This window comes from Chelon labrosus (assembly GCF_963514085.1).
Source record: "Chelon labrosus genome assembly, chromosome: 20".
Classification (NCBI taxonomy): Eukaryota; Metazoa; Chordata; class Actinopteri; order Mugiliformes; family Mugilidae; genus Chelon; species Chelon labrosus.
In genome coordinates this window covers 13,516,129-13,537,486 of record NC_140353.1, presented here as the reverse complement: position 1 = coordinate 13,537,486, position 21,358 = coordinate 13,516,129, and the positions used below count along the sequence as shown (strand labels likewise).

The 21,358-nt window shown below is 43.2% G+C and overlaps 1 protein-coding gene across 4 annotated transcripts; it reads right to left on the bottom strand.

Annotated features, from left to right (window-relative positions):
* Window positions 1–2,367: 2,367 nt before the first annotated feature.
* Window positions 2,368–20,821, bottom strand: ktn1 (kinectin 1). Of its 4 annotated transcripts, none has more exons than XM_084568410.1 (36): window positions 20,675–20,820; window positions 15,882–16,597; window positions 15,472–15,633; window positions 15,251–15,367; window positions 15,010–15,140; window positions 14,771–14,875; window positions 14,493–14,633; window positions 14,209–14,315; window positions 13,869–14,013; window positions 13,189–13,285; window positions 12,889–13,073; window positions 12,563–12,631; window positions 12,415–12,452; window positions 12,226–12,316; window positions 11,843–11,911; window positions 11,710–11,747; window positions 11,517–11,607; window positions 11,275–11,343; window positions 11,154–11,191; window positions 10,331–10,421; window positions 10,092–10,204; window positions 9,911–10,007; window positions 9,713–9,753; window positions 9,483–9,573; window positions 7,953–8,039; window positions 6,396–6,485; window positions 6,210–6,296; window positions 6,041–6,130; window positions 5,863–5,955; window positions 5,683–5,751; window positions 5,503–5,586; window positions 5,003–5,086; window positions 3,869–3,952; window positions 3,680–3,775; window positions 3,480–3,590; window positions 2,368–3,366 (listed from the first exon to the last, which is right to left on the bottom strand). In XM_084568410.1, the coding sequence occupies exons 2-36, from the start codon at window positions 16,594–16,596 to the stop codon at window positions 3,337–3,339; spliced, it is 3,846 nt and encodes a 1,281-aa protein (XP_084424536.1). In that variant the 5' UTR covers window position 16,597; window positions 20,675–20,820; the 3' UTR covers window positions 2,368–3,336. The 4 variants fall into 4 exon arrangements, with proteins under 4 accessions (XP_084424536.1, XP_084424537.1, XP_084424538.1 ...); XM_084568411.1 differs by having other exon boundaries at window positions 15,251–15,343; XM_084568412.1 differs by lacking the exon at window positions 5,003–5,086 and having other exon boundaries at window positions 20,675–20,821.
* Window positions 20,822–21,358: the final 537 nt, after the last annotated feature.

The following is a 21,358-nucleotide window of genomic DNA, read 5'->3' as shown; positions in this document are numbered from 1 at the left end:
CTGGCTGTGTGGCCATGTGACAAAATGCAAATCAGTCTGATAACACAGAGGCCTAGTAATTTGCTTAATTGCTTTCTACTTAGACTGAGTCACAGACGTCCTAATGGGACCAAAATGTCTACACTTTATGTGAGGGTGTCAAAAACCTCTCAGCCTGCAGTATCACCTCTTCCATACCCCGCATGTCCAGTTGCTCTCACGCCTTCCCGATGAATGTGCCACTGCTCCACTTTTGTCTGGCAGTCTCATCAACACTTTACTGCCTCTGTCTTGTTTTCACAGGAATCTGCGTGACTGGAGGTGCTCTCACTGCTTTGGGCCCCTCCGGTGGCCCTGTTGCCTCTGCAATTATGGCTCTTCTGTTTGAACTGGTGTTCAGTTTCAAAGTGCAATAACACTTGACAGAAAAACAAAAGGTAGTAGGGGGGTCACTGGGGGTCCACGAAGATATATGCCTCCCCACTCTTGTGTGCTACAACATAAAACTCTGCAAGAAACAACACTGATGTATTTTCCATTTGTAAAGCAATATAACTCAAATTGTTGGCGTGTGTTGGTTCTGTTCATAGCTGCACATACTTGTCCATTAATAGCACAGATGACTGAACTTCAGCTTCTTCAGCAGTTGTGCATAAGGATCAGGCTGCACTAGGCCTATAACTACAGGGATAGGGGTCGGCCTTAGTGCTGCGTGTGTAATGAATATTTACTGCTCTTTTGTGTCACCGTCTCTTTCCGCTTTGCTTTCATCCACGGAGCATTGTCTGTGTAAAAGAGCACTACAGTCTTTTCTACGTCTGTCTGACTCACCCTCCCGCATGCACACACAGTAGATTTGGGGGGGGTTGGGGATCAAAGGCTCTCTCTCTAGCACATACCACACTGATGGAGAGCAGATGCAGGGAGTGGGCTGCTTTGCTGAAGTTGTAGCCTACGTAGTGTGAGTGCAAATCTATGTTTAGGAGGAGGAGTCAAATGTTGCCAGGCAAGAAGCGTTCGGAGCGGAGGCCTACTGCAACGAGCTGAATTGCACAACTGAGGTCGAGAGTGTGAGCAATGATGACAAAGGAAAGACAAAGCCCCTCTTAACTTCCCCGCTGCTCTTTGGCAGGCTTTACACGTCAGACTCTCTGTGCAAGTGATGAGACGATGCGTAAGTGTCTGACAGGGTGCAACCTCAAGCAGATTTGTGGCTGGATTCTCCCCAATTTAAAATGTTTGTCAGTTAACCACAAAGGATGACATGTTGTGCTTTTCCAATAAGTGTAAGACACATTAAACAGGATGCAGTGGCATCCTGTGTAGAAAACAAAAAATAGTTCTCATCATACAGGGAAATGTGTGCTAACATTTTATTAAGAGAAACCAGGACATGCTAAACTGTATACTAGGAAGCAGGGCTGTGTACATATGGTACAACAGTGAGCTGTGAAAGGCGCTCTAGGTGTGTGATGGTCCATTTGATGAGAACATTAAAGAAGCGGCGGCACATGTTTCATCGCGAGGCTTCCATGAAGGCAAAAGCCAGATCTCCAATCAGCTGACTGCAGCATGACAGTGTGGGAGAATGAGAGGAATGTGCTGATCCCATGTTGCTCGCGCTCCTGACCTGACCCCCCAGCCAGCACAACAGTCCTGTTGTTTTAAAAGCCTTTTATCATGCAACAGATGAGAGCAAGTGCTTTCTGTAAAGACAGGCAAGCCAGGTCAAGTCATGGAGAACGCGCATGTATCCTTTCAATAAAACAGAAACTGGAATCAGTAAAATGTTAAAAATAAAACTCGCTAATAGCACGTCTGTGCATGTTCACCCCTGTGTACGAGCGCTTTAAGGGCTTACATTATACTTTAATGTGAGTTCACTCATAGTATCAAGCGAATACAAAATATGTTTTCAGCATCACAACCAACGCAGGAGGTGTCCATGTTAAGCTTTGGATTATTTTAGTTGAATTCTGTCTTTCTTTCACATCCTTGAAATATTTTGTAAAACCTCATGCAGGAGCTGAAAGTGTCCTGTGCTGAGGGATTTACAGAGCAAGCTGCCATCAATGAGAACGGGGTCACACCCCAAATTGAGGCAGCAGGGTGTCATGCTTCTTTACAGTCATAAAAAAACATGTACCTAAAATAACGCCACTGCATGACAAACATGTTTTTTTTGTGTGTGTGTGTATTGCCAAGCTGAATTTACCTTCCAGCAAAACTACATGAGCAGAGGCTTTGTAATTTCCCCAGTGCACACTCAGGTTTTTCAAGGCTATAAATTAAATCACTTTGTGATTTAAACTAAGGTTGTGTGCTGCCCCATAGTGGTAAAAAGAAAAAGGAGAAGTGGAAGAAAAAGAAGCAACACAGGACGCCGGCCAGATTTATCAAGCATCCCTTTTATTAACATCACCCGTTACAAAAAGAACAAAATCTTCAGTGTTAATGAACTTTGCAACAATATAGCGAGTGCTGATTACAGATGATATGGGACGCTTATTCCTAGAGTAGTTGCAGTAGGATTAAAAACCTCTACACTGTTGACCTGGCCTTCTTGCACAGCCAGGCTCACAGACTCCCTTCTCTTTGGAGCTGCAGTACAGACTTGACTACAATTTGTCCATGCATCTCCATAGTTACAGTCACGTAGTGACCCTTCTGATATGCTGAGACCTCTTCTGATCTCCCTTCTCCCACAGAGTACTGAGTCAAGGTATGCATGGAGCTATGAATGCACAATGCTGCACAGTTTGTGATAGATATCTGGTCAGGAGGCAAACAAAACAACATAGTGTATTTCAGCAGGTCCTAACTGGTACATTTAAACAATACATATTTTTAAGTTAAGAAGAAAAGGACTGAAAACCCAAAGTTTGTTTAGTCAAGTTGGAAATTTATATCACTGCTCCCTTGAGACAAATAACAAAAACTACGGCAGTATTCAAAAGGATTTCATTGAAAAATACAGGTGTTTTAAAACAGAGGAATGGTTGCCACACAGTTTAAATTATGTTGGATGTCATTTTTTAAGTGTATAGAATAAAAATTAACTGGCGATGCTGCTAAAGAAGAGGAATGTGGCGGGAGTGGAGTAGTGCGTGTTTTGGTACAGTGCCTGGAGTGTCAAGAATTAACAGTGACCTCTGCCTGCTCCCTCGTGGCTTACACTTAGTCTTGGCCAGAGTCAGTTGGAGGCTGCCTAGAGAACAGGTGAGGTGACAGAGGTTGAGAGGGAGGAGGTGGTTGGGTGTGACAATATGGTGTGATGTGGTAGTGACGAGACCGAGGGTCAAAGGTGGTGTCTGTAGTGCAGTCAGGGTGGCTGCATGGGGGTCTGTCCTCCTCTCACTATACCTTAGGCAGATCTTTGTCAGCCTCCTAGAGGAAAACCACAGATGTTCAGTGCACATTCAAACACACTGTTCCAAGAGGACAGACAGAACTGTGATAATACTTATTGCATGTAATAGAAACACAACTACCGGACTTACCACCTCCTGTCCCTTAGAAAGTTGCCGGCTGACGGCTTGTAGCAGCTGCTGCAGTTCACCGACTGTTTGATTCAGCCCTGCAGTCATTTTCTCTTTTCTGTCGATCTCCTCCTGCCAGAGACACATTGGTTGGTTTAAACCTGACATTAAAAGCACCAAACGTTACTACCTAAATACCATTTATGCACCCAGACGCTTACTCTCTGTGATGACAGACTGCTATTCTCTATGAGGTCATCAGCGTTGTCCGCCACTTGTGAGAGCTCCCCCTGGATCAGATCAAGAGACTGCTGTGCCTGTGTGAAGGACCAGAAAGTTCCTACTGTTAACAGCGTCGTCTTCATCAGATTAACTTTCATCAGTGTAATGAAACATACGACCATTCTTACCTTGTACAAGTCACCAGCCACCTTTTGCCTCTCATTCTCCTCTGCTTCCAGCTTGGACAGCGTCTGATTGAGCTGCGTTTTCAGCTGGAATCAAAACAGACACTCAGCATGTTCTACAGCACACGATGGCTTCTTGATGACCGCTGTGCATCTCGTTTCTAATTTTCTTTAACTCATGCGTACTTATTCAAACCGTCCGAGGAGTTCAACATTCAAACACATTCAGTTTTTCCCTTGCCCTGCTTAGGTTATGTTCAAACCAAAAATAGCACTGTGGTGCTGCTGTCAGCTTGTTGCTAGAGGTACTGGAGAGGAGATGAATCACAACACAGGAAGTCCTGTTTCAGTAAGACAGTCATTCTTTAAGACTGATCAGAAATGATAGTGGTTCATGATACTCATGAAACACGATTTTAAAAGTCTGGAAATTTATCATTGATGCGGTCATTTCTCCGTGATTGCCCAATACCAGTAAAGTCACCGATTGCATAATTTAGCTTACAAAGAAACAGAAGGAATATACATTTGTACCTGACACGCCAGTGCACTGTAGTCAGATAAGGTAGCAAAATGCTTAAAATTTCAACAGTTTTTTTTTTGTTTTTTTTTTTGTTAGATGAAGCAGTCATTGTTATTAATAAAGGAAGCAAATTTTTTGGTAGTGTTATTTTCAGTCTGAACACAGTCAAAATATTTTTTTTAAACTGACGTCTTAAGATAATCTAAGGGCTAGACAAAGACTATGAGACAAAACAGACTGACAAGGCTTGTTTAAAGGCAAGAGCTGAAGAGGGAGTGAGTTTAGTTGATGACGGACAAAAATAGACATGTTTTTAGCCCCTAGAGACAAAGGGAGCCTAGTAAGCCATTAGTTAGACATGTGAAAATGTGAAACAAGTGGAGGTGCAGAAAAGGAAGGGTTAGTTTGGCAAGTATCACCGAGTGTGAAGGACAGTCATCATTCACAATCTGCCATTTTTTGTGCTTCACTGAGTCACATTCAAGTGACTCAGAGTTTACAGAGATTGTGGATGATGATCTGCAGTTCTGCAGAAGCTGGGGAACCCCGTCCTGTGTAGCGCAACAAGGGATAGGCTTTGAAGGAGCTCTAGCTAGAGGGCGAGCACCGCTTACCAAAGTCAGCTCCTCATTCTGTCTGACAGCCTCTGTATATGAGCCATCAAGTCTGGTCTGCAATTCAGTCAACAGATCTTTGAGCTGAAATTAAGTTTGAGATGATGTGTTTAATGGGGGTCTTTGGGAGTTGATCCAGGACAGCACTACTAGCACACAGTCCATGAAAGCTGATCAGGCTATTAGGCATCTATAAAACTGTATGCTCTTTACATTTCGCAGAGCTGTGTGGTGATAAAGCACAGGATATTGTTGCGCATACCTATAAATTAGTAGACTAGTATGTGTTGCTACCACATTTTTGCAAGAGGTGCGTAAGTGAAGATTGTGTAACAATTTGTGTGTGAATTAAATATGACCCAAATGAACATCCTGCAGGATGCAACGAAACCACAGAAACACAAACACTCATATGAACACGAAACAGAGCTCATGCTTTCATCACAGGAAGCTGAACGCTACAGCATAACACTGGGTGAAGACGTCCAGCTTCTGCTCACCTCTCTGACTTCTGTCACATAGGTGGCACTCTCACGCTCCGCCCTCTCCAACTCCGACTCCAAGTGCTGCTTTTCTCTTCTCAACTACAGAGCACAACAGAAGTGGAGACGTGAATGACAACACATCCTACAGGATTTAGGTGTGTGGCTTTAGGAAGTGTGTTTGTGAAGTGGACTGACGTTTTCCAGCTCTGCCCCATCAGTCAGTCTCTCGATCTCTTGCTCCAGAGCTGTGACTTTCTGACTCATCTGAGGTAAAACAAAGAACGACTCAATGAAAAGGGCACGTAGCGTAATAATTTATAACCTCTCTATTTGGTATTCAGTCTGGGAGTCGTTTACTGCTAAACCTGTACATACCTCTCTGAGCTCACCCTGCGTCAGCTCCACCTTCACCCTCCAGCGGGACTCCTCCTGCTCTACACTGTTCTGGAGTCGTTGCAGGATGCCCTCCTGTGGAGGCAGCGAGAATGACAGTTCAGTAAGGAAGAGAGACGAACATGCAACCAAGATGGTAACTCAAAAAAACGGATCTCACCGTCTCTGCCAAAACCTTCTTGTACGTCTCACAATCTTTCTGTAGAATCTTTTGGGTCTCCTCAGCTTCTTTCAGTTTCTCGGCCAGTGCCTAGAAGGATAACATTATTTAGTGATGCCCTCAGATTAAACAGGAATGTTTAACGTCATATTTATAATTTTCTATTTACCTCAGAGTCTCCTGATGCAGAGCTGGATTGTGCAGCTGAGCTCTCAGCCACTGCCCTCTCAAATCTTTGTAGCCACTCCTGATGGTTCTGGTGGATGGTTAAGGTAAAAAAAGTCAGTGAAGCCACATGAAATTCTGTTTGACATGATGGAGAAGCTTACAGGTAAAAACTCTGTTCTACCGATACCTGTTCAGATGGCAGAGGCACATGGGGCAGAAGTCTGTGCAGAGCATCTCGGCACTCAGCCTGAGACGCCGCCAGCGCCGTTGCGTTCTCCTGCAAGGTAAAGGGAGGGGACAAAGTGTAAAAGGACAAAGAGAGAGAAGAAGAGATGAGAACAGACTGTTCTGGTAATTGAGACACTTCGATGAGAGGTTCCAGCGGTCATCCAGGTAGAGCACAACCATTCTCTTATTCTCTCATCCTGTTTTAAACCAGTAATCAGTTCATTCGCCAGGCTGCTCCAATCAAAGTTGCAGACGTAATTCATTTAGCTTGTAAGACTTTAGGGCAAGGGGATAAAAGCTGTCTCACTGCTATTTACGCTGAGAAAACATCAGCGTATTTCAAGAGATCACACCTACACTGATTGTCAGCAACCTTAGATCAAGAGTTTTCCTTGAAACCACAAACACATCAGTCTGCTTTCATGAAACTGTACAAAGCACCTTGAAACACTTCACTAAATAAAATGGTAGCGATCAGTCTTCCCACAATAGGCCAACATCCTGAATTGTCACTCTGAGGCCCAAGGGATAACGTATGCCAAACACAAGCCAGCTGGCACTCTAGCCGCTGTTCATATTAACACACTGTCGCAAGGGGAGCTTTGAGACAAGTGCAGAGTCTAATACAACCAACCAGCATGCATTGACGGCACACAACAGCTGCCAAGGAACTCCCTGGCTCAGTTCTGAGAAGGTGCTTTCTACTGTACTCAAATGGCAGAAGAGCAGCTGCGGGGCTGATGGTTCAGCATGTACCCTTACCTAACGTAGGGAGGGGGGGACGGCAAAAATACACACACAAGTAACCGACTGTTAATAGAACAGCTATCTGTGAGCCAACTCTACGTCTACAAGAAGAGGTCGGCAACTACATGCAATGTACAGTAGGTTTACATTTAGTTCGTCCTGACGTAGCACAAAGACGTTTCAGTCGTGAGTACAGAGCATTAAGAAACGTAACATCACTGCTGTATAACTCATTCAGTTGAATGACTATATTAAAAGATAATTAAACAGATTTTCTTTGATTAACTGGTGACATTTACAATATGAGGTCACTAAGCAGAATGTGGGAAAAAACATGCCATGCCACATGACAGAAAGACAGGAAGCTGCAGAACGATAACCATGAATCTCAATCTAAATGACAGCTAATGAATTTCTAAATCACTGCACACTCATTTCCAAGCTCTAACTTGAGCTTTGGGCAAAGCTGATTTAAAAAAAAATAAAAAAGACACTAAAGAAATCAATATTTGTTAAATTGATTACGTCTGAGATGGCCAAGGGGAGTAGCATAATTCAGCAGTTCAATACACAGCCAATTAAAAACTTGATGCCAAACAGCATTGAGGAGGAGTGGAGGTAAGGTAAATGAGTATGCAGCGTTGTTATGGATGACGGCGGAAAAGACATTTCACTGGGTCAATTATGGCAAAACACAGATTTGTTTTTTTGAGGGGGGGATGCATCAGATTGGAACTAGAGTGAAGCAGACTGAGGTGAGGGGTCGAACCTTGACAGCTTTGCTGAGTTTCCCTTGAAGCATGGACTCGGTGGCTGACAGAGCTTCCATTGCACTCCAGTTTTTCTCCCGGAGCTCCTGTTTTGGTCAGTTCCAGAGAGATACTACTTTCAGTTTAGCCTCAGGGAAAATGCAATTCAGTGTCCCGCAAATACAGACTGGTCTTAATACAGTAGAAACCGAGAGGATTTTAAACGTACTACACTCTGCTTTTCACCCATGCTCCAAGTGCTAAAAATAAGTATGAAAACAATTCACCTCAAGAGTCACAGTCTCACATCACATGTGAGCAAAGGCAACATGCATGCATGCTTAGTAAGGAGGACCTTCTATCCAAATTACTTTTTAAAATATACACCAATCAGCTATAACATTGTGACCACTGACAAGATTATTTGGTTATCATGGCACCTGTCAGAGACGTTAGGCCTCAGACTGAACATTGTGGCTTCAAAGGCGATGTACTGATGGCTAGGCAACTGGGTCAGAGCATCGCCAAAAGTTTCAGCTCTTGTTTTTTTTTTTTTCTGGGTCTACAGCGTCAGTACCCATCAAAACTGGTCCAAAGAAGGAAAAGCGGTTATTAGGCAACAGGGTTATACACAGCCAAAGCTCTTTGATGAATGTGGGGAGTGAAGGCTGGCCTGTGTGCTCTGATCCAACAGAAGAGAGCTACTGTGGTTCAAATTGCTGAAATGTGTCACAACACACAGTGCACTGCTGTTTGTCGCGTATGGGGCTGTGTAGAAGATCAGACTGCTGACCTTTCCACTATCAAAAGTGCCTACAGTCGGCACATGAGCAACAGAAATGGTAAAACGGAGCAATGGAAGAAGGTGGCCTGGTTTGATGATTCACGTTTTCCAAATTCCTCCGATCTCAATCCAATCAAGCATCTGTGGGATGTGCTGGGCAAACAAACAACTTAAAGGATTGGCAGGCATCTTGCTGCCAGGTACCACAGCACACCTTTGTAGCTCTAATGTAGTCCACACCTCGATGGGTCAGGACTGTTTTAGGTGGCAAAAGAGGGACAATCTTAGGCAAGTGGTCATAACGTTACAGCTAATCAGTGTATAGTAAATACAATAATAAAACACATAGACATGATTATGTGCTACAAAAATCAAACACACCTCTCTCACAAAGTAGCAGATAGGCGAGTTTCTAATGCTCTGAATCACCCACAAGCATCAACAAGCTTGCTGAAACAGTCATGGCCAGGGGCGAGCAAAACAAGAGTAGGCTGGAAGCCCTCTTATGCAATGTTCAGCTTAAGCAACAGAAATCAAAACAGACATCGGTACTGATGTGCATAAAAATGTTGTATACACAACCATACCTAACAAAATCCCTCTGTGCATTTTAAAATGTGAATCTAAGTGTCAGTAGACAATACAGAGTATGGATATATGCAGTGTGATACTTAAGGGGAGTGTTTTGCGGTAACACACAAGGGGGTGGGGGTGATTTCTGACAGGGCTAGATCAATACTTCAGATCATCGCCGTAGGAAACCTACGTTGTTCTTCTTCCTGTGAAGCTCCACTGAGTCCCTCAGCTCAGCCAGCTCAGCCTGCAGATCGGAGACCAGTCTCTCCTTCTCTGACAACCTGACAGACAACGGCATAACGACTCATTATAAAAATCACCACGCACAGTCTGGTAAAAAAAAAAAAAAAACACCTTCAAAATTAAAGCATGGGTGGGAAGAATACTATATTTTGGGATATTGTATGAAAGATTACTCACGCTGTAAGAAGCTCTGGGCTTTGCACTTCTGTGTGGGACTGCTATATGTGCAGGAGAGAAAAAAAATGATTAATTGAGCACTGAATATCTGAATGTCTTTTACAGAAATATATTTAATAGCTGGATAAATCTTGAACTGGAAAATGAGTAACACTTGCACTTTATCACGTGAAATTTCTTTTTGAAATCCTTCCTCACCTGTTGTAGTACCTGCTCCATCTTCTCACTCAGCTCCTTTGTTCTTGCCTCCAGCTCAGCCTGCAGCCGCTGGATCTCCTGGTCCTTTGTTGCCAGTCTGAGGGTCAGATGTGCTCATCAATAATCTGATTTTAAAGGCTTGTGCTAAATAACTACATGGTGAAATAAAGAGTTAACTTACTGAGCCTGGAGTTCTTGGAGCTGGGCACCAGAGATGGGCATCTCTTCTGGTGTCTCCTTCTGTCTCAGCTGCTCAATCTCTGCCTGCAGGGCAGCCAACTGCTGCTTTAGAGCCTGCAAGACAAAAACTGATTCAGACAAGCGCCCATACGAAGAACACGCAACCAATATGTGGGACAACATTTGTCATCTCCTGAAATCTGCAATGCAAGTATTTGTTTGATAGGGAAAAGTCCACACCTCAAATGCCTTCTCTTTGGCAGAGCTGCTGTCTTGTGCTGCCTGTAGACTCTCCTCCATTGACTTTAACTTTTCTTCTTTCTCCTGAATCCTATAAAGTGGAACAAGGGTTCATTACACAATATCCTTTGAGGCCACACAAGGACATGTAAACAATAGACACCATACTATATGAGTGGTTAACACAATTGGACCCTCTGACTGATATTATATCGACTTCATTAGATCATTAAAATACTGGACCATCAGTGTGTAACGGGGTATACAAAGAGGCCATGAGAGGATGTATGGGTAAAGAAAGAAAAAAAACATTCTGACATATAAAATTGTTTGGCCCTTTCTCACTTTTGTCTAATAGTAAGAAAATCACTATTAGATGGAGCTGTCGGACATCTGAAGTGATCCCAGCTACACGCAGCTTTATGCAAGACTCAAAAAGCCAAATAGTAGTAAAACACTGTGTTAATCTTTATCCTGTAGTATTTTAAAGGCTTGCTGTATTATAAACTGCATAAAAATCTCCATCTTAAAGAAACTAGCAACTAAAACTGTCAAGTAAATGTAGTGGAGCAGAAAGTACATCAGCTCCCTCTGCAATGCAGTGGAAGTGAAAGTATAAAGTTGCATAGAATGGAAATACTCCAGACCCTCACTTAACTAAGTGGATTTATTCAATAACTGTACTTTCCACGTGTGGCATTACCGAAATTCAAGTTATACATTTTATTTGTCTGTGTTGTCACGAACAGTGGATAGAAACAAGTGTCTGGTCTAATGCATTCTTATGATCTATGAATACCAAGATCAACTTGATTGATCTTACTTGATCTGGAGTTCTTCCACTCTTGACTCTGATGATGCCTTTGAATGGGAAAAAGAAAGAGTAAAACAAACGTATAACAGAACAGGAATAAAAACTCAGGAATGCTGATTCTTGGCCTCACCTGCTCTGCTGCCATTCTCTTTAGGGCCTCGATTTCTTGTTTTATTGCCTTGTTCTCCTCCCTTACAGCCTGTAGTAGAAAAACAATTTACTTAAAGACTTTCCCAATTAGAGTTTGTGATTACAAAGCAGGCTGCAGACTGCAGAGTCACTTGAAAACATGCTGATGTCGGTCAAATGTGGGAATGTGTGTGAGGCAGCGGATTTTTGGTTGTCCCTTTCTGAACGAGAGAAAACAGGCACCTTGAGTTCTTCCTCCTTGTTGGCCACCTGGATCAGACCCTCCTCCAACAGACCCTGTACAGTTTTCATGTTCTCGTCCTTCTCCTGGACACTGGGTAGAAAGAAATGTTTCATAATTTATATGTCAGTCATTAGTTATAGATCTTTATATCTTACAGAGGAACCTGTTAATGCATTCAGAGCATGTACCCACCTCTTCTGGAACTGATCCAAAGCCAGCTGCGATGCAGTCTGCATGGGGACAATCAGAAGACGGTGTCAAACAGAAAACACAAATACATAGGAGCCTTTTTCATTTTGCAAAACAGTCAAGGTACACAGCTAACCTGATCAGAAATCTGTGCCTGCAGTTTCTGAATCTCTGCCTTTAGTGACATGTTGTCATTGTGCAAGGCCTGCGGAAGAAACGACAAGAGGCGGCAATGCTTACAAGACAATATAGGAGATAAGTGACTGCGCAATCATTTGAAAATGACACGGCATTCATAATTCTGTCTTAAGTTTATAAAGCCAGGAAATAAATGATATCCATTTGGCATCCAAATCCTAAATATCTGCAAATACAAACATCCTCTCTCTCTGTCATGGTGGTGTGCTTCAATCCTTCAATCCATATTCCCTCTTAACATAACAACGCATTCCTGCAGATTACTGAACCGATGGGATGTTAGTATAAGAAGGTGTAGATGAAGCCCTCCTCTGACTATACCTGCATGTTAGTTTCTCTCGTGGCCCCACTGCTCCTCTCTGCATTTAGAGAATCTTCCAGACTCTTCCGCTGCAGCTCCTTTTCAGACAGTCTAGGCAGAACAGGGTATGGTAAAGGAAGAGCACATTAAAAACTGATATCACCGTTAATACAATCACAATGTATGAAAATATATAACGTCTTTCTTACAGCTTTTGTAGTTCCTCAATGTGGGAGACATGGTTGGCCTAAATTAGAAACACAGAAATCTCATTAGCCTACATACACACACACAGCTATGTAGGTATACATCTAATAGAGACGTCCAATTGCAGGTAAGTGAAGTTGACCCATTTACCTGTGAAGAGATCTGGGCCTGCAAGCTCTCATTCTGGACCTGAAGCCCTTTGTTTTCATTCACAAGTTCCTATAAGAAAAGATTATTGAGCATTAAGAGTGTGTTGTGAGAAATTCCTTCTGCATCTCAACATAGACTCCAGCAGACTGGGGCGCATTTTAAGAAGCAATCAATACAACAGTCTGAGTCAGTAACGTCCCAGTTCAATCCATATCGAGCTGGTACCATTTCATATATTTAGTTACAGCAAGCAGTGTCATTTTTGTTTCAATAAGTGTCACCACGCTTGCAAGACTCTGTCAAGCATGTGTGCTGCAATTCATTACCTGAACCTGGGTCTGCAGTGAGTCATCAGGAATACTGTGCTGGGACATCTCCATGAGCTCCCTCACTCTCTGCTCCAGCCGCTCCTTGGAGACCATAGCGTCAGTCAGGCTGCCGTGCAGGGTCTGGATCTCCTTGTTCTTGTTGTTCATCTCCGTCTCTACTGCCACCAGCTGGCTGTGGAGCTCTGAAACCACACAAATATATATATATTCAGCTGCTGGTATAACCTGATGAGTCACTTTGATTTGGTAGGATTTACAGGAATTTCAAACTTTTCGTGTGATACTACATTTTATCACCTTGCTTAGAGGCTTGGAGCTTCTCTCTTTCAGTGTTGACATTGTGGAGATAGTTCTGCAGTTCTTCCCAGCGTCGCTTAGCATCCTGCAGTTGGGCCTGGTAAAGGAGAGATGCACCTATCTTGGTCAACACCTTTCTCCCACATTTTAGACTCGCAAAAAAGTGCTTATAAATATTCACATCGGAATTAAAATCATGAACCTCTAAATCCCTAGTTACTGTTGTCAAAAATTAAAATACAGCTCAGTGCGTGTCTAACTAAATTAATGGTAAACCTAAATTACAAAGCATCTTGTAGACTGTCCACCTCTCAACTCTTGGCTCCGAAGTTCTTTGACAAGTCTGCGTCAAAGTCAGTAACTTAAATTTCCATCTTATGATTGTGGTCCATGAAAAGCCAGGAAAGGCTGGGCTAAGCGTCTGGCAGGAAAAGTGTTGTTTATACACGGCACAAAGCCTCCAACATTCCATCTTCCAAAGCCAAAAAAATCCTCCCAGCTCTGTTTCCCACAAACCTCCCCAGGACTTCCACTACAACATCCTCCCATTGCCACACCCGCTGACTCAATTTGAAGTTGCGCGGCATGCCCAGGTTTTGTTTAACTCAGTTCATTTTTACTCAGCTGGGGAAACTGAAGCACAGGCTAAACAAACACATTGTGCATCTGGATTAGCATACCTCCAGCTGGGACACGTTCTGCTTGTAGCTGACCTCCAGTGACTTCCTCTGGTGCTCCTCATGCTGCAGCTTGCTGTTGTTGTCTGCTAGCTCTTTCATCAGACCGGCGTACTCAGAACGCAGCTTGTTCAGTTCTGCTGAATTCCTATAAAGCACATGATGTAAAAATGGTCGGTACAAATATTCTGTATAGGGTACTTCGAATTATTTGGAGGAGGATAATGTAAAGCTAAAAACAGCTTCAATTTGCAAGTTTTTAAAAAAAAAAATTTTTTTAACCAAACTGAGCATAAGACATGTATGGAGGTTCTGAATGCATAAGGTGCAGTGTAACACTGACTTGTTCTCCATCTGGTTAGTGGCAGAGCTGACTGCGTCCCTCAGGATACCGTTCTCCTGCTGCAGTCGAGTGATCTGGCTTTCCAGCTGCTCCCTCACCTGCTGAAACTACACATAAACAATAGGATTCAGTCTCTCCATGGAGCCTTAAGAAGAACACCACACGTTCAGTTTCTTCACATTTTTCACATTCTTGATTTTTTTCCCCACAGGACTAACTGGAGTTTGTAATAAATCTAATATAGTACTAATTGTACTGATAATAAATCAAATACAAGTCTTCACCTTTATCTGTATGGTCTGGAGCTCCTGGTAGCTGCCCTGTGCCTTAGACTGCATGCTCCCCAGTTCTTTCTCCAAGGTTACACGTTGCTCTCTCATCATAGCCTCCGCACGGCCCGTCTTTTGCTTCTCAACCTGTAGCTCCTACAGCACAGAAGTTAGACACTACATTAAACTCTTCGCTGAAACAGCTGGAATTACTCCAGCAAATAAACAATTATGCTTTGAATACAAGCAACCATCATGCTGTGCTTCGTTAGGTAGAAGATTTGAATCTGGACCTGACTGAGCTGTTTGACTTTGTCTTTGGCAATGGAGGCCTCCTCCTGCAGAGTTGTAAGAAGTTTCTCTCGTTCTTGGGCGGCTGGGTCGGGCCGAGCTGCAGACTGGTGGTGACAGACGGGACATTTTAAAGGCAGGCATAGGAACCAAAAATACTAGGCATCCAGCCAAATTCAAATAGTGTGAAATGTCATTGACACAACACCTAATTCAAATGTATTATTTATTAATGTCTCACTTTGTGCCAGGCATCCAAGGCATTAGGGCTCTTCTCTCGGAGGAGAGCGATCACACTGACAGCCTCTGCTTCTGACAGAGCCAGGCTAGACAGACCAGAGAGCAGCTCCCTCAGCTTCATCTCCGTGTTCTCTGTTACATCACACAACACAGGAGATACATTTTAGAAAACTATGATATTACGACACAGTATGTAAAGGGGGGAAAGAGAACGGTTCTTAAACCTTGCTTTTAATTCCTACCTTTATCAGTCTCATTCTTCAGTTTCTTGCCAGACCCTTTGGATGGTACATCATCATTATGGGCTGCCTGGTGGTTGGCAGAAGCTGCTGAATCTGCCAAAATGTGAGTTTCATCAACTGGATTTAAGAAATAAAAAATTGACTTCAGTTTTTACATCTCTGTCCAGAGAGTTTCAAGAAACTGAGATATAATTTAACAACTGAGACTGCTTGATCATTACCATGCTCAGTCTTCTGCCTCTTGGCAGAGTTCTTCTTTTTGCCACCGGTGGCACTTGGAGTTGCACCATCCAGAACTTTGGTTTCAGCCACAATGGGAGCTTCCTTCTTAACTGGTGCTGGGGCCTGCTCTGCTTTTATCTCCGTCTGCTGGTCATCCACTACTGGAAAAGGACATGCAGAGGAAAATATTGTCAGTCACAGCCAATCTGCCTTTAGACTGAAAAAACTAAATTATTATTAATGTCACAAGGATAAATATAGAAGCAGCTACTGCAGCACTTCCAACACATCGTTCTAGCAAATCTTGAACTACCATAAAAGTATTTATTTAAACAGCTAGTTAGCAATTCTAATGTTTTTCAACAGAAACAGCAAAACAACCACTTTAACTTTGCTCTTGGATACTTACCAGGTTCCACTTTTTGTTTCTTCTTCTCCTTCTTCTTCCCAGAGGTCTGGGGAGGTGTCTGAGCCTGTACAGGAGCCTGAACAGCTTGGACCGGGACCTGAACCTCAAGTTCCCTCGAGGGTGGGCTGGATTGTTTGCTCGCAGCCAGACGTGTCTCTGTCTTGCGGCTGACAGGCTTAGAGCCGTTCACTTCTGGTTCCTCAGAGGGAGAAGCTGCAGAGGCAGCAGCGGCGGCGGCGGCGGCAGCAGCAGCAGCTGCCTTGGCAGCCTTTTTCTCCTTCTTCTTTCTCTCCCTCAGACCAGCAGGAGCTTCTGGTGACACTGAAACAGGCACATAGGGAGCAGGAGTAGGTGTAGGTGGAGAAGGATCAGGCGTAGCCACTGGTGCAGGTTCCTCTTCTACCTCCGGGGTGGAACTATTAGCACCTTCAGCCACATCGAAATCCCGCAGATCCTCTTCCGACTCTCCTCCACCTCCGCCACCTCCACCGCTTCCTCCGCTGGCACTCTCCTTCTTCTTGCTCTTCTTCTTTTCGCTCTTCTTACGGGGGTCTGGCTTGGTTGGTGGCAGCTTGAGGTCACGTTTCTGCCTGGCCAGCACCTCATCGTAGGAGGTTTCTTTCATGAAGAGCCAGAAGAAGAGGAACATGAGGGCGATGACCAGGGAAGGGGCTAGGATGAGCAGGTACTGAGAGTCGTAGATATCCACCGCCATTCTAAAATGAGAAAACACACAAAAAAAAGAAACCATTGAGCTTAGCCTGTTCAACTCAGATAATGTACATAAAAGCTGTTAAATTAATGAGATCCCAAGCCCATAACAGCTCAAATATTAAATTTTATATAGTATGTGCTTTCAGCATGCTGCTCATTTCCATCCAATAGACGTTTTGCTGCACTTGCCTGGGTCCCTCTGAGAGAATATTAATTTGGAGGTCAGACCGTCAGTGCCAGTCTGCTATGTGTGAAGTGGTGTGAGTGTGAGATGTGTGCATGAGGGGTGAGGAGGTGTTAGTACACTGATGGTGCAAGTGAGGACTCTTGCCGACACCCTGTCCTCTCACTGTTATGATCCAATTAGACAATACCACCCCAGCTACACAGCTTAGCATCCTCATTATGTTTACATAGGTTTACAGACGGAGCCGTCTGAAACATTATTAGATGAGGACAAAAGCAGCCAACTTCACTCACACTGGCTTAAAGGGGGACAAAATAGGTCAAGAACGTCAGAAAGGCAACTAGGCTAGAACGAAGATAGCTCAATTTCTCATTTAGCCACTTCCCTCCTTCAGCCCCCACAAGGACGACATGGTGGTATTCTCAACTCATATTAGGACGGATTTGCGAGAGGCAAAAATACACCCACATGTGAGTGTCACAGGCTGAGGTCTGCTGCAGCTGCAGTTTGGTCACTGCCGCCTTAAAGCCATGGGAGAAGAGGCAGGCAAAGTTTGCAGAGTCAAGAGGTTCTGCCAAAAATATTCTGAGAAAATATGTGCAATCGTGTGAACTGGTGCAGATAAAAGGAGTCTGCAGTTTCTCCTGATTTCTCTCCTTTAGGCTTTTACCCAGCACACACCTTTTTTTCCCCCTTTTTAATTAACTAGATGACACTTTTGAGGCAATCTCAGCAGAAAAGGAGCAACTGAGGTGGGGTGGCAACTTTGTAAGAGGCAGAGTCAATAAGAGTGCCGGCAGTTCTGAGAAAACAAACAGAGCTTTTTCAAACACTATGGCATCTGGAGTCTGGCAAACAAACACACAATAACGGGTGCAAACTTGTGCGTTTATGACAAAAATAAAACTGATGTGTTCTGAAAATGGGGACAAGTCGAGCCCTGGGTGACGACAGCAGCATTGTGTTGTCAACAATGCAGAGTGGCACGGCGTGTGAGTGACCTAAAGTGCAGCACAATCCAATCCTATACCCAAGATCTGTGGCAGCAACACAGCGTAGGAGTCAGTGTCGTAGAGCAGACCTCTTTAGTAATTTGGATTAAGCAGATTACCCATGATAATCATTTAAGAATAACTTTCCACTGCAGGGCTTCCTGAGGACTGACAGGCTTAGTCCTGTAGTATAATGTTGATTGTTTCACTCCCCAGTGAAACCAGCTCACATTATATCTGCTACAACACATATAATGTTTAGTTTTATTTGCCTTTAAACACAGAGCCTTCAGTCTGATAAAAAAAAATAATAAAAGCTCCTTATTATGTAACATTTTCAAAGTTCCAGTTTTTATTATATAACAATTTTGAAGAGCTTATACTCAAATAAATCAGATCTTAATAGTTGAATCTACATGGTCAACCTAGCCAACAGTTTTATTTGGCACCAGAGTGTCAAATCCTCCAGATTCAGTATACTACAGTTTTGGGAAAACTAATACAAAGGAGTTATATATGAGAAGATAAATAAATAGATGTATGTTTAGAGAGAAGAGCGCAAAATTGTATGCCATGACATAAAAGCATTGTTATTTTCTTGCATGTCTGTATGGTTTTGTTTTTTTTGAGACCTACTCAGACAATTCATTATCCACTGTGTTATTCATAGTGTCAGTACAGAAATGTTGTATTAAAGTCTTACAAAATGTGGTTGACACAAAATTATATTATAGTCCACTATGTACTGCATATACACAAGGCTTTGATACAATACAATCACCACCTTTCAGTGGAATCCCAATCAGGAAATGTTTTAAAACAACATTCATTGTATATTCCAGGAAACTCCCATGTCAGAACAGATTAAACTGTAAAATAACTCTTAAAGCAACATTACTTCTTGGCCTGTGAAGTATGGGTGGAGTAAGAAGCGTGAAAGTTCGAGCCTTGCTTGTTTTCTTTCAGCCCCAGGCCTTAAGAGTGGAAGGTGAACAAGCTTCCTTGCACAGCCTCAACCTTGTTCCAGCATCAAAATGAGCCCGGAGGACAAAGCCCTCTCGCGCTGTTGGCTCCCCGGAATCTACCCACTTGGCTGGCCAGGCCTCCACATTTGGCAGACGTGGAGACAGAGGCAACTCCTGATAACTATCAGGCCCAAAAAGCAGCACAGACAATACTTGAAAACCAGGTCATGCAACACTGTGTACTTACCGAATACCTTCAAGATGGAAACACGTCATTTAAAAGCACACCAATAGTCAAGGACGCTACAGAAGGGTAGATCTAAATGTACAATTTCTCCAGTACATATTATTCTGAAGCTACAAGAGTAATAAACAACATGTAAAACTAAAGTAAACACTGTTTTAGGCTCAAAAAAATGATCATATGAAATTGTCATAAATATTCATTTATAACGAAACCATAACTTCATTTTTTTTTACTGTAAAGAAATAAAGCAACAAAATTATAGCTTGAACTAGCAGACTTAACCCCCATGTATTAATGTTGTAACCATTTTCAGATTATGAATCAATTTTTATTCCCCAGAGAAAGTAACGAGATTTTGGTGATTGCACACAGCCTAGTTTAGATTAATCGTTAGAGCAAATGATAGTCAGTAAATCTGTAATCACAACAAAATCATAATTCACAATCAATGGCAATAAACTAAATCTAACGTATCAAAGTACACACCAATGGTACATGGAGGAAAACATTAACAAATAAATATTTGTCCTTCGCTCTTCCTGGTCAGGCTGTAACAAGGCAACTTGAAAGCACAGGACATATCAAATCAAGTCAAAGATAAGATCTTATCTACGGTCACACCTCAGAAAAACTGACAGCATGCCATGAGAGTGGAGTACTGAATGGGTTTCCAAGGACTTCTAGAAAAGTGGTTTCAGTGATCATTACAGTCAGTTATCAGGACCTAGTGTTAAGTACTTAAGTCGTGTATCTTAAGTGAAAACGTAGTGTGGCTCATGGGAAGTAAAGAAATGAGTCATCATGTCAATATGTCTTTGAGGCGAGGACAGTTCACAGGTTGAGCACCAAATGTCCCAGTATGCTAGGTCATGCCTAATGCAAATGATCGGCCTTCTGCACACTGCTGAACCAAGATCTAGCCCGAGATAGCAGCTGTTCTTACTACACATGCCAGTGCTGTCTATGGATACAGACTGTAATCGCAGGAAAAAAAAAAAAATAATTAAAAAAAAAAGCAGAAGTGGTGTTAAGTTAGCCCAGGCCAGCGACACAGCAGGTCTTATGTCACGTCTTATAGTGAAATGAAACTATGAAACCGAAAGAATAGACACATGTGTCGACAAAAATATTTCCCTAAAAACGACTATTATAATATGTTCAAGTGGAGAGCTTCAACAGGGGGTCTGGACGTGGCCACAAGTAGCTACTACAACACTTAAACACATACAGGAAAAGGCTCGTCACCACAACTTGGTCTCTTTAAGAAGCTAAAGCCCAGCACTATGAATGAGCTAGCTAACATAAACGCTAACTAGCCAACTAACGTCAACGAGCCACTAACGTTAGCCGGTCAATCCAATTAGTACATGAGAAGTATTCAGTAATAAAACTGACCGGCAAAAGAAAAAAAAAGAAAAAATGTTCACGGGAACAGTTTGTCTCTCTTTCAGACTCTCAGGCTACATGGAGGCGTGGACTTCTTGTCACACGGGCCTCGTCTTGCCGGCGTCCTAGCCTCCCTCTCTCGTGAAATCTCTGACCCGGTCCGTCGCTCCACTCTCCCGTTAAAGTCATGAGGGCCGTTCCCAGGCCTGCGTGGAGCTAAGCCGTGCTAAGACCGGGGCGAGCGGCTTTAGGGGCAAATAAATGAACCTTTAAATGAGTAGAAGCGGCTGTACACAGCATACCTGTAGCTTCAGTTAGCTGTTGGTCTCAGGCTTGTGGAGAAATTGCGTTGTTCTGCGTGGACTCCGGCAGACTCCTGACTTCCCAGGGCAGCTCCAGCCTGGCTTTCTGCTGCGCTATCCGTCACAGGCTATCTGCTGTTGCTGTTCGCGGGGGCGGGTCATAGCCAGCCTGTTGAGGAACGCTCGTTTTGTGACACACGGCACACCGGGCGAACCAGTCCACGCGCAACGCCCTAGCAGACACAAGCTCCGCCCTTTCGACGCATTTTTGGTTCGTATATCTGACGATAGTCAAAGGGAATGAGAGGAGTGGTCATTGCACTTCCCTTAAGTCTACAGACACGAGTACAAAAAAAAACTCTTTAAATATTTCTACAGGAAGTATAAATTAGATAATCACTGTGATGCTTATATATATATATATATATACACATATTATGACTTATTATATTTCCAGAACATGTACTTTTACATATTGTACTTTAACACAATGTACTTCATAAAAACACCACAAAACATTACAGAAATTAAGTAGTATCATTCTGAATATTAAAAAATGCCCAAATAATGTTCATTCATTCATCTGTAGCCGCTTGTCCTGTGAAGGGTCATGAGGGGGGGAGCCTATCCCAGCTGTCATCAGGCGAGAGGCGGGGTACACCCTGGACAGGTCTCCAGTTTATC

Coding starts and splice junctions, on each gene's coding strand:
- ktn1 (XM_084568410.1), bottom strand. CDS start 16,596: ATGGCGGTGGATATCTACGACTCTCAGTACCTGCTCATCCTAGCCCCT. Junction 15,368..15,471: donor GAGGCAGAAGACTGAGCATG/GTAATGATCAAG, acceptor TCTTAAATCCAG/TTGATGAAACTCACATTTTG. Junction 10,205..10,330: donor CCAAAGAGAAGGCATTTGAG/GTGTGGACTTTT, acceptor TTTGTCTTGCAG/GCTCTAAAGCAGCAGTTGGC.